This window comes from Gouania willdenowi, chromosome 7 (genome assembly GCF_900634775.1).
Source record: "Gouania willdenowi chromosome 7, fGouWil2.1, whole genome shotgun sequence".
NCBI classification, from domain to species: domain Eukaryota; kingdom Metazoa; phylum Chordata; class Actinopteri; order Blenniiformes; family Gobiesocidae; genus Gouania; species Gouania willdenowi.
The window spans coordinates 25,334,984-25,346,581 of NC_041050.1; the positions used below are offsets into that span (position 1 = coordinate 25,334,984).

The 11,598-nt window shown below is 37.9% G+C and overlaps 1 protein-coding gene across 2 annotated transcripts; it reads left to right on the top strand.

Annotated features, from left to right (window-relative positions):
- Positions 1-2,025: 2,025 nt before the first annotated feature.
- dedd (death effector domain containing) lies at positions 2,026-11,311 on the top strand. 2 transcript variants are annotated; one of them, XM_028454214.1, is made up of 5 exons: positions 2,026-2,329; positions 3,249-3,843; positions 4,915-5,019; positions 6,133-6,273; positions 8,814-11,311. In XM_028454214.1, exons 1-5 carry the CDS (start codon positions 2,327-2,329, stop codon positions 9,218-9,220), a joined length of 1,251 nt encoding a protein of 416 aa, XP_028310015.1. In that variant the 5' UTR covers positions 2,026-2,326; the 3' UTR covers positions 9,221-11,311. The 2 variants fall into 2 exon arrangements, with proteins under 2 accessions (XP_028310015.1, XP_028310016.1); XM_028454215.1 differs by having other exon boundaries at positions 2,026-2,177.
- Positions 11,312-11,598: the final 287 nt, after the last annotated feature.

The following is an 11,598-nucleotide window of genomic DNA, read 5'->3' on the forward strand; positions in this document are numbered from 1 at the left end:
AATTCTACATATATCAATATACACACACATATGCGTCCAGTACATATATACATACAGTACATATACACGAACACCTACATATGTATATATTCATGCATGCATGGGCAGACTCTCTCTCTCGCTCTCTCCCACACACACACACACATCAAAATCTATTCTTGTATCACTCATTAGCAGGATTGGGGTCAATTATAATTGTAATTGCGTAATTTAAAATTATAATTATTGTGTAATTACAATTGTAATTGCAATTTTTAAAATGGTTGCTGTCATCGTAATTAAGTTGTAATTGAATTCGGATAATTGACTTTGTAACTGTTATTGCCATGAAAATTCTAAAAAAAGAAAAGTCAATTATAATTTAACATAAAACTGGGGAACCATGTTACAGATCTACCCGTATGTGGTTAACAATTATTAATATGTATTTCATATCAAGCTTTCTCACATTTTATCATTTTCAAAAATATTAAAAACCTATATTTTAATTGATTAGATAGCCTAATAATCATCATATATCATAAGAGATGCTACCAGAAATCTAACACAAGAGAAAGAGTAACTTTTATTAGGTTATTTATTTCAGGCTAAGTAATTGTGATTCATTATAATTGAACTTTAGTAATGGAAAACGTGATTGTAATTGACTTTCTGAGGATAAAAAACAATAATTGAAATGTAATTGTAATTAGAAAAAAATGCTGATAACTGTAATTGAATTGTAATTGTAACTGAAAATTGTAATTAACCCATCCATGCTCTTTAGGAACAGAGATTAAACACACACATTTTGTGTAGCCCCCAAATTAAGCGCAAAAATAAATACACAACAGGACAGCAAAAACCAGCACTAGAAAAAATACTAACAAAATTGCAAAAAAGTACACATAAGGACAACAAAAACTACTTCGAAAAACATAGTAAATTGGAGAAAAGATTCTAGAAGTAGCCTGCTTTTTATCATTAAAGTTAATAGGTTTCCTTTAAAAAAACAAAAAGGAAAAAAAAGGTGTAGGCCTACTGTAAAGGGAGTTTCACAATAATTATCAAACATTCATCTCTATTCCTGCTCAATCCTGCTAGAGCAGGAGTACAGTAGGCCATTACATTCCAACCAATTACACAAATTATTATATAATCTCACTCCAGTCTATCAAAAGAGCACACATTCACCACTACAGCCATATATTATAATCTAAAGCTTTAACAAATACTAGTATTATTATTATTATTTTCAAAGAAAAACTCGTTAAATTGAGTTTTTGGAAAATTGATGAAGAATAATTTCTTAAAATACACTTGAAAAATGTTAAAACACATATTCCCACCTTTCAATGTTGTATAAATGCTTTAAATAATATCATTATTTAAATGTTACAGCATATCAGCAAATCTTTGTATCCCTTGTTCTTCTTCATTAATGAGAATACTCGGGTATTCTCATTCATAAAAACAAGTGCAGGTGCCCTTCTAATAAGGCATGCAGCATTCTAATACAATCATATGAAAATAATGACGCTTGAGTTAGTATTCTAAAACAAAAAGGTGAAGGGGCGATAAACTCCTTTTGAGCTGTGTGGATAAATTCTATTTGTGAGGATACAGTGACATCCTGTGGTGAAAGACATGTAGTTTTTTTGGGGGGGGGAAGACAATCTAATTTCTACATACACGTTGGTTAAAAAAACCGATCTGTAAATATCAAATTCGAACACATAGACCATTTAAAATATTGGCCTTTCCATAGTTTTTAATGAATAAAGACATTATTTTCTGTAGCACAATCCTGTTGTTCCATTTAATTAAATTACATAGTGTGAGTTAAATTATTTATATACCATTTTTAAGTACTTTTTTAAAAAAGTATTTTAGGTGATGACACTTTAGCAGGAATTTGACGTCACTAGTTTCATGAAATAGAAATTAGAGTAATTCACATGTTATTATTATTGTGTTTTACTCAAATGCACTGAGCAGCGTGTCGCTGGATGCTGCCCCGGAAGTTAACAGTTCCGTGAACCGGAAGTTCTTTCATTTTAGCATCAGGAGGACGGCTGCTGTTCTGTATTTTCCATGGTCCCTCTCCGCGGAGCACAGCCTATGAACCCGGCTCTGTGTGCGCTCAATCCGATCAGCTCTGACCGTGGAGATCGTGTGAAACACGAACACGAGCTCAGGTACCGTCAACCAGCGTTTCTGTATAGCCTGACCCGGAACGTAGCAGCAGAGTCCATCTGGTACAGCTCCACTGTACAGAGAGAGCCACACAGCAGCTCCACCTTCAAACCGCTAGCCTTCCACAGACCTAACAGTATTTAAACATTACATGGTACGTTTGTTCAACTAATCTGTGAATATACAACGTGTAAGTGTGACCAAAAGTCTTAAAACAGAAGAAATATGCCAAGACCCGAAATCGGGCTTTCACTAGACAGACACCACTGTCTGACACTCATGCAGAAGGTTTCAGTAATATTTACACTGCGATCCAGGTTAATTTGGGTAAAACTGCGTTTTATGGTTACATTGACAGAGAAAGACAAACTGTATTCGAGAATAAAGTGTAAATAAATTAAAGGAGCAATGTTGTGAGGTTTAAACCTCATAACAATGTGAGAATAAAGTCATAAGAAACAAGTCATCATGCAACAATTAAAGTAGTGATTTTTTTTTTTTTGGAGAAAAAAATCACGTAATATTACTATTTATTTTTATATTATTGGAAGTTTTTACCTCGTAATATCACGACTTTAGTCTCTTATTACGATTTATTCTCATATTACGATTTAATATTATAATATTACAAGTTGTTATCTTTTGATATTACAACTATTTATCTCTTATTACAATTTTATTCTGAAAGTCATAGAGATTACACCATGGTCCTAAAACGCTCTTGTATTTTGGTGGGGAAAAAAACAAATGAAATGTAAGATACTTGTTTTAGTTTTACTTACATTCTTGAACTGTTTTAGGTAATGACACAATGGGCTAATGCTGAAACGAAGAGGTTTCTTTCTAGACAAATACTAAGTAATCCCTGTCGAGTCAAACGATCAAAACATGTTGTCAAGACACTGAATTGTTGTGATTGTTATGGGCCACTATGACACTGACCTGAATGCTCTTCAATGCATCGACAAGATATAAATATGGGACTTCTTGTTGCTATAGTTCTCTGTAACGTTGATTGTAATTCTGCATTCTGTGAACTTTGTGTACATGACATGGTCTCTCTCTGTGCTCAGGGACCAACCCCGTCCCCTGTCGAGTCTCTGCCTGAGATGACATCACAACAAGCTCCACTCCCTGCTCTTCCTCCTCAGCTCGCTCACAGTTCATCTGCACAGCAGGTCCCGCGTCACTTTCACGCTAACCACCAGGAATCGAGTCAAAGTAGCAACAATGACCACGGCCGTGTGACCAACAGGCCCGGTTGCTCAGCTATGGCAACTTCCTGCTGCAATGTGGCCCACAGTACCTCCTCTTCCGACTCCTCCACCTCCTCCTCGAACTCCAGCCTGTCCAGAAGAGACACTGGCTGTGATTCATGGCCAGAGGAAGCTGTGGATAACTCCCACGGCCTGTACTCTCTCCACCGCATGTTTGACATTGTTGGAGCTCAGTTGACACACCGGGACGTGCGGGTGCTGTCTTTTCTGTTTGTCGATGTGATTGACGAATACGAGCGCGGCGGCATCAGGAGTGGGAAAGATTTCCTACTAGCTCTGGAGCGCCAGGGACGCTGTGATGAAACCAATTTCCGTCACGTTCTTCAACTTTTAAGAATAATCACCCGCCACGATCTTTTGCCTTACGTCACCTTGAAAAAGCGTCAGGCTGGTAAGTAAAATTTACAGCGGGTAAAATAAGTATTGAACAAGTCACCATTTTTCTCAGTAAATATATTTCTAAAGGTGCTATTGGCATGACATTTTCATCAGATGTTGGTAACGGTCCATGTAATCAACACATGCAAAGAAAGTTAACCATAGATTGTCATAAATGAATTTGTGTAACAATGTGAAATGACACAGGGGAAAAAGTATTAAACACGTTTACTGAAATGAAAAATTCCATGGGCCTCTTCGGTGAACTCGGATCATTCGTTTTTTCCATAGATTTTCAATTGGATTCATCATTCGAGTCAGGTGATTGTATGGGCTATTCTAGCAGCTTTATTTTCTTTCTCTGAAACCAGTTGAGACTTTCCTTGGCTGTGTGTTGGGTTGTCTTTGCTGAACTGTCCACCCTCGTTTCATCTTCATCATCCTAGTGGATGACAGCATATTTTCATCAAGAATATCTTGGTACATTTTTCCATTCATCCATACTTCATTTATATGAAATTTGCCAGTACCGTATGCTGAAAAACAGCCCCACACCATGATGTTCCCACCGCCAAACTTTTTGGGTGATGTGCAGTGCCATTTGTCCTCAAAACATCATCCACTCGTTACAAAGAAAAATTTGTATAAAAATGTGTGATATGGTACAAAGCATGCATGTCAGGGTGTAGTCTGTGTCATTGAGCAATTTGAATTTCATTTTGCAATTTCAGAGCAGCCGTGATTAATAACCACAAGGTTTTGAGTGAAATTAAAATGTTTATCATACTTGTGTTTATTACAGACACATGTTTTCCTGTAAATGTGTGATTTTTGTCCTAAAACATATGTGAGGTATTTCTGTGTCACTGAGACCGGATTTAGAAGAAAAAACTCAAATCAGATTGCTTTTTTCCATTTCAGAATGTGAATTCTGTGTTTTCTGTGATCACAGAGTTCTTAAGTCCTTCCAAGCTTAGATTGGTTAAAAGACGGTGATCAGCTCAGCCATAACGACCTTTGAAACGTTGATGTTTGTCTTTGCATGAATCCTTCTGTGACTGCACATAAAACATGCTGTTCTCAGTTTGCCCAGATCCTGTTGACAAGTACCTGGAAGAAACGACAGTGCGGTACATTTCACCTCGAGGAACTGTGCACGACAATGACACTACACCTAATAGAAAGACAGGTCTGTGAGAGAGTGTGTGATGGACAGCAAATGAAAGTAAGCATGTTCTCACTGGGACCTGCTCTGCTCTGAGCCCATCAAATACTGGCATCAAGTGCTTGTAACGTTACAGAATCCTGATCCTGAACCAAGGCTGTGCCTGTCTGAGATCACCATCACCTTGTTATTGTAGCAGATTCGATTTTTCTTGCACCAGGGTTGGGGTCAATTATAATTGTAATTGCATAATTGGTAATTAATTACAACCATGACATAATCATTGAAAAAATGTGTTGTAATTGAGTTCAGATAATTGACTTTTTAATTGTCATGAACATTTTATAAAAACTGTCATTTACAATTTGATTAAACACTAAAATGGGGAACCCTGTAACTGTTCTATGGCTTACATATAAGCTTATTTAGTAAACAATTAAAATGTTTCATTTTTTTTTTTTTTTTACCAGTCAGTTCGTATTAAGCGTCGGAGAAAAGGCTCAGATGCCCACACCAAAAATATTAATATCAATATTTTCATGGATAATGAAGCCTAACAAGGTAACCAACCGATGAGAAACAAATGAGATGATATATGATATTTTAGCGTATTTTACAGCTGATTTAAGACATGGGTAAAAACTGACCCATTATCAAATGAGATGCTAACAGAAAGCTAACACAGGAGGAAGGTTAGGTTTTATGGGCCTATTTATTCAAGATTTACTAAATGTGATTAATTGTAATTGAAAATGTAATTGTAATTTATTTCAGGAGGAAAATCAATGTAAATTTATTTGTAATTGGGGAAAAAAGCTGGTGAACTTAATCATAGTTGAGTTGTAATTGAAGACGTAATTGTAATTTAAAAATGTAATTGACCCCAACCCTGTCTTGCACTATTTCCTCAAAAACAAGGATTACTTCTAATGCTTCACTTTAAGCTGATCACATTTGAGGATTCCTGGTGAATCTCCAGCCTTCCATTCATTCAATTTGAATATTAAGGGTCTTAATGGTCAAACTGTGTGAATCTGTTAAAGACAAGCTTTGTTAAAAAAGCAGATCAGGTGTCCAAAGAGAGAAGAGGTTTGGTTTAAGAAGAACATCAAACTGACAGACATGTATATTTTGCAGGAGGTCCACAGCCGGTCCTCTCTTGTTCCTCATCTGGATCACATGTGGCCCCTCAGCGACCAAAGTCAACCTCTGCTGCTCAGAACCGCAAACGGAAGAGAAGTCACTCCTCGGTAGAGTGCAGAGAGAAGCAGACATGTGGTAAGTGGTAGGGATGTAACGATTCACTCAACTCCCGATACGATTCGATTCACGATACTCTCACGATTTATTTGACAAAATTGGACTGTAGCCATATGACTAAAAAATATTCCTTTATTTTTTTTCGGTTCAAAACTATAAAAAACTCTACTATTTTCCTTTTATTTTTCATTGTCAAAATAATCCCTTGATAAACTATTAAAAACAATGCAATTTAACTAAACATAAATCCTGAATGAAATAAAGGAATAATACCAATGAAGAAGAAGCCTATTAATTTAAATTCTGGTTCTATAATAAACAAAAAACTGCATAATAGTTCTTTTTCTTTTTAAAAGTGCAACTGAAAATGTATTTTGTGCCTTAACAATTGGACCAAAAAAAACAGTCATTGCACTGTATTTAGGTCAGATATTTGTTTAGACCAGCAGAGGGCGCTGGTAACCCAGTGGTCGGTTGGCATGCAGCTAAGCTCGCAGTGAAGAAGAGATGCTATGCTAGCGGACAGAGCTAATAGAAAAACGTGACTTAAAAAAAGTACTGCGATTCAATTTTCACAGTAAACGGTGAACAATGTTCAATGTGAACAGTGATACCTATGAATCGATTTTTAACTGCCTTACGATTAATCATTACATCCCTAGTAAGTGGCGATATGACCAAGAATTTTAAATCACTCTGTTTTTCTAAACAAAGGTTTCTAGTTATGATTTTATTTGTTTTTCCAAAGCATGACTGGAAAATTTTTGCTTTTCTAAATTAGAGAACTAGTGCAGCGCCCATAGGACGTATGTATTGCTATTTACAGGATTCAGTTTAATATTGTCAAATGACACACACACACGGACCTCGGCAAACAAAACAGGCTTCACCGGGGCATGAAGCAGCAGAGCTTTACTAATGATGTGCGAATTATTATAAAGTACATTTTTTCACTTTGTTCAGGTTTCTATATTCAGTTTGTTTTGGTTCAGCAGTAGTGATGAAACATCTGCACTTTGTTCATAAAAAATATCATATCTGAAAAAGTAAAATAGGTCAATTGTTCATATCAGGATTGTTCACAAAGGAATTGCCTAATTTTCTACTTTTAGAAATTTTTTGGATCAATATGTTTTGTGTGTTTGTTTACTAAATAGTGATAAAAACATTTCCGATTTTTGTTTGTGGTTTATTTTTATGTTTAACCTTTAGCTTAGGTTGTAAGAATTCTAGGGATATAAAGTATTTGAAGATACTCTAATAAATGAAATCAGGGGTGTATTCCATAAGAGGTTCAACAAACTCTGAGTCTATCCATAAACTCTGGGTATTGGATTTCATTATAGTTGGTATGAAGTGGGTCAATCAATCCTGAGTATATAAACTTTGGGTTACTTACGTGCGCAATAAAAAGCCATCATCAATAGAGCAGAGATTACTTGAGCTGCCATGGCAACCACCCGGAAGAGTGATTTATTCACCCCGATGGGTGAAATAAGCCAGTGTTTGTGGAATATGAGCCAGTTCTTTTTTTTTTTTTTTTTTAAAGGATTTTTTTTGGCTCTAGTGGCCTTTATATGACAGTTGCTTGACAGGAAGGGGGGCAGAGAGAGCAGGGAATGACAAGCAGGAAAGGGTCCCAGGCCGGGAATTGAACCTGGACCCGCTGCAGGTGAGGAACTACAGCCTCTGTCTATAGTCTTTTAAATGGCCCGTGATTTGTCACGCTTTTTGGTCGCTTCATCACTTCATCGCACCAGGGACGTGACGACCGTTTTTTAGTAATATTAATAAAATGTGTTTGAGGAGCCGTGGCAGCAGCAGAGGGATGCTGCATAGAGAGCCCTCCCTCTACAGTAGCTATAATGACAGTAAAGGCAGCTTGACATTGCATCATTTATATTGATTTTTAATGTAATATAGTCGCTAGTCATGTCGACGTCATAAAAAAAAAAAAAGAAACTGCCTGGGATCAAACCCCCGACCCTACGCTCCTAAAGACGGAGTCTTAACTCGTGTTAACTCTTAACTCGACCTCAATGTTACCATGGTACCAGACTCGGAGAAGAAAATACCTCGCATTTAGGAATGGGATACTCAGATTTTTCCTCATTTGAGCCCGAACAGTCTCAGAGTTTTAACATAACCCGCTTTATGGAATACCCCTCAGAATGAGCACAAATGCAAATTTAGGTTCTGTCGAACCGTAACGATTAGCAGTTCTCAGAGGGTTAATTATGCGAAGCTACCAACTAGTGGTTCATCACCAGGCTAACTCCCAACCCTAGTTAAACATTAACAGGAGCTGGTGGACTTGCTTAGCGAACCAAACTAGTCTGACATAGGCTTGCCAGGTTGGACAACCCGAGTCGTGCTTGCTTAGTGCAACTGCACAATAGACGACTCTCAAACAACGTTCCACTGCTTCACTATCACTAAAATTACACGAATAGAAAAACTAACAGGTGTTTGGTATGAAGCGGTCATCCGTCCTGCACAATGCTAAAACCACCTGAGATTGATGCTCCATCTGACATGAATGTGTGCTTTACTTTCAGATATTCGCCTCCGTGTTCGTGCGGAGTACTGCCAGCATGAGTCAGCACTTCAGGGGAATGTGTTCTCCAACAAACAGGAAGCAGTTGAGCGACAGTTTGAACGTTTCAACCAGGCAAACACTATTCTGAAGTCACGAGACTTGGGCTCCATCATCTGTGACATCAAGTTCTCTGAGCTCACCTACTTGGATGCTTTCTGGAGAGACTACATCAATGGGTCTTTGTTAGAGGCCCTCAAAGGGGTTTTCATCACAGAATCTCTAAAACAGGCTGTGGGCCACGAGGCCATCAAACTGCTAGTCAACGTGGACGAGGAGGACTACCAGGCTGGTCGACGCAAACTGCTCCATAACTTGGTGACGGGTGGAGCAAGCCTGACCCCAAACAGCAACTTCTCGCTCTCTTAGACACTAAGAGTCAGAGCATCAGAGAAAGTGGGCGGAGCCTCCTCCGGGGAGCAGGGTGAGATGTTCTCGTGCTTGACGGGAATCAAAGAACTTTCCCGTTGTTCTGAGAGCCGGGGTGTGGCGCTGTCCTAACGCTGAGCTGTTCAGGTGTTCTCCAAGGCTGATGACACTGACCTCATCCAAACGTTTCACTGAATTTTCTGTTCACACACACACACACACTCACTGTTAAACACTCACTGTTGATAAGTTCCTCCCAGTGGGAGTGGTCGTACGGTTCCAGGGGTTCATTGATTGGGATCCTTTATGGATCCATATGGACTTGTTGATAGATGTGGAAATCCTTTCAGATCTGACACGTGCCTTTATTTCTCTTCACATCTCTGATCCTCACCTCCTGTTGACTGTTTATCTGGGAACTTAAATCCATACTGGGAAAAAAGAAATTCCACATTAGTCACACCACGCGTCTCCAATTGTCTGTGATCTTGTTTCAGGAGCATTAGACGTGTGCGTTCAGTGATGGGCTTTGCAGACGTTGACGTCCTGTAGTTTTTCTACTAATAAAGCCAAGAGCTGCATCTTGGAGTGAGTCAGGGATGGATCTAAACTTCACATTAGTTCAACTGAAACCAGTATTCACAAAGCTTCTCAGAGACTACTCTGAGAGCTCTTAACTTAGTCTAAAAATTCCAAGCAGGAATGTTACTTGGTGGATGGTGTGAAAAAACAAACCAAAAACACTATAATAATAATAAATATAAGCCAGTAGCGTGTTATAAAATCACTGTTGTTAAACATACAGAGAATATATGTCCTTCCTCTGTCTGTTTGCGACACTTTCAGGTTTGTTACAAGTCCTCCTCACCTCCTTTTTCACCTTAGGAGCTCTCTTAGGGCCTAAGAAATTGTAAGAAAAATCATTACATTTGAGGATTTTTCTCAGAGTGATGTCACTAAGAGCTACTTTAAGCCTTAGGATGCTTTGTGAATACAGGCACAGATCTGGTTGTATTGTCAGTGTTTATGGCTACATATGAAGTGACTTTAGTGCATTTAGTTCACGAATCAAAGTCCAAATTGAAAGATTTTAGATTTTTTTAAAACCATCAGAATCATCACAACCATTGACTCCCACCTAAAGTTTTTACCTAATAGAAAGTAACACTAGTGAAGATATCAGTGAAACGCCTTCAAAAGGATCTGGTTCTATGTATCGACCCCTCGTCTGCCAAGTTCAAAACCAGTTAGACTCCAAAATCCTAGAAAATAACAAAACAATATAGGATCTGTTGCAGATAGCACAGCACACCTGTTTTTATCAGTCAACCGAAAGGGAACGTCTACATGGAGCTCACGCTGCATATGCTAATTCTTCATTAGTTTGTTGCTAATGCTCGTCTGTTTCAGGTGTTGTTAAGCTAGCTCGTGCTTTGGATAGAAGAGCAACAAGCTACAGTCGTGTAGTTAACATGTGGACATGTTAGCGACTGCTTACTTATTCACACAAACGTGGATTATAATGAGCTGCATTGATGGTCGTCAGGTTTTCACCTGCAGTCACACACAAGCTCCCAAGTCTTTTTTGGAAATGTTTAATAAAAGCTGATATGCGTCACATATATACTGTTTACAAAATGCCGTTATGTGCAAAGAATATTTGGATTTGTAGCAGAAGTTGAGTCTAATGTCACCAAACGAACAGCCCTCAGGGGTTCCACTTTTTATGATACTCATCATACGGAGCATCGTTAATGTCGAGGCTTGGTAAAAAATGTCATTAAAGTAAAATGCATCACATCACAATCATTTTGTTTGTCATTGACGTCTCCTGTGGATCTGATCTAACGACCTGACTGTCCAATCAGAACACATCAGATAACCAACCGGTCACTGTCATGAAGGAAGAGTCGGGCTGCGTTTCATGTTGTGATCCATTTGGATTTCCACGTAGAGTAACTAACCCAGTGTGGCTCAGTACCTCTCATTTTTATTTTCTAATGTATATTGTTGATTTTTTAAAAATGCTGCTTTTACAAAAAACTGCATGTAACCAATAATAAAAGGCAGAAATGTCAACTGTGTAAAATACTTGTGGTTGATACGATTTCTGATTTTTGCATTTCCTGAAGAAAACTCAAGAAAGAGTAATTTAATAAACTAGTACAGTGCCCGTCAGAACTATGTATTCATGTTCTTAAGTACTGTACAGTTGTCAATTATGGCCAAATAAGTATGTGTTTGAAGGTTGGATGTACAAAGAGATGTACATTCTCTGTACTCTGTAATTTTAAAAAGGGCTATATTTGCAGTAAAATAGCGTGTGCGATTTACCTGGTTTAATTCTATGAGACATGCGCATGATAAACGTGTTTGTT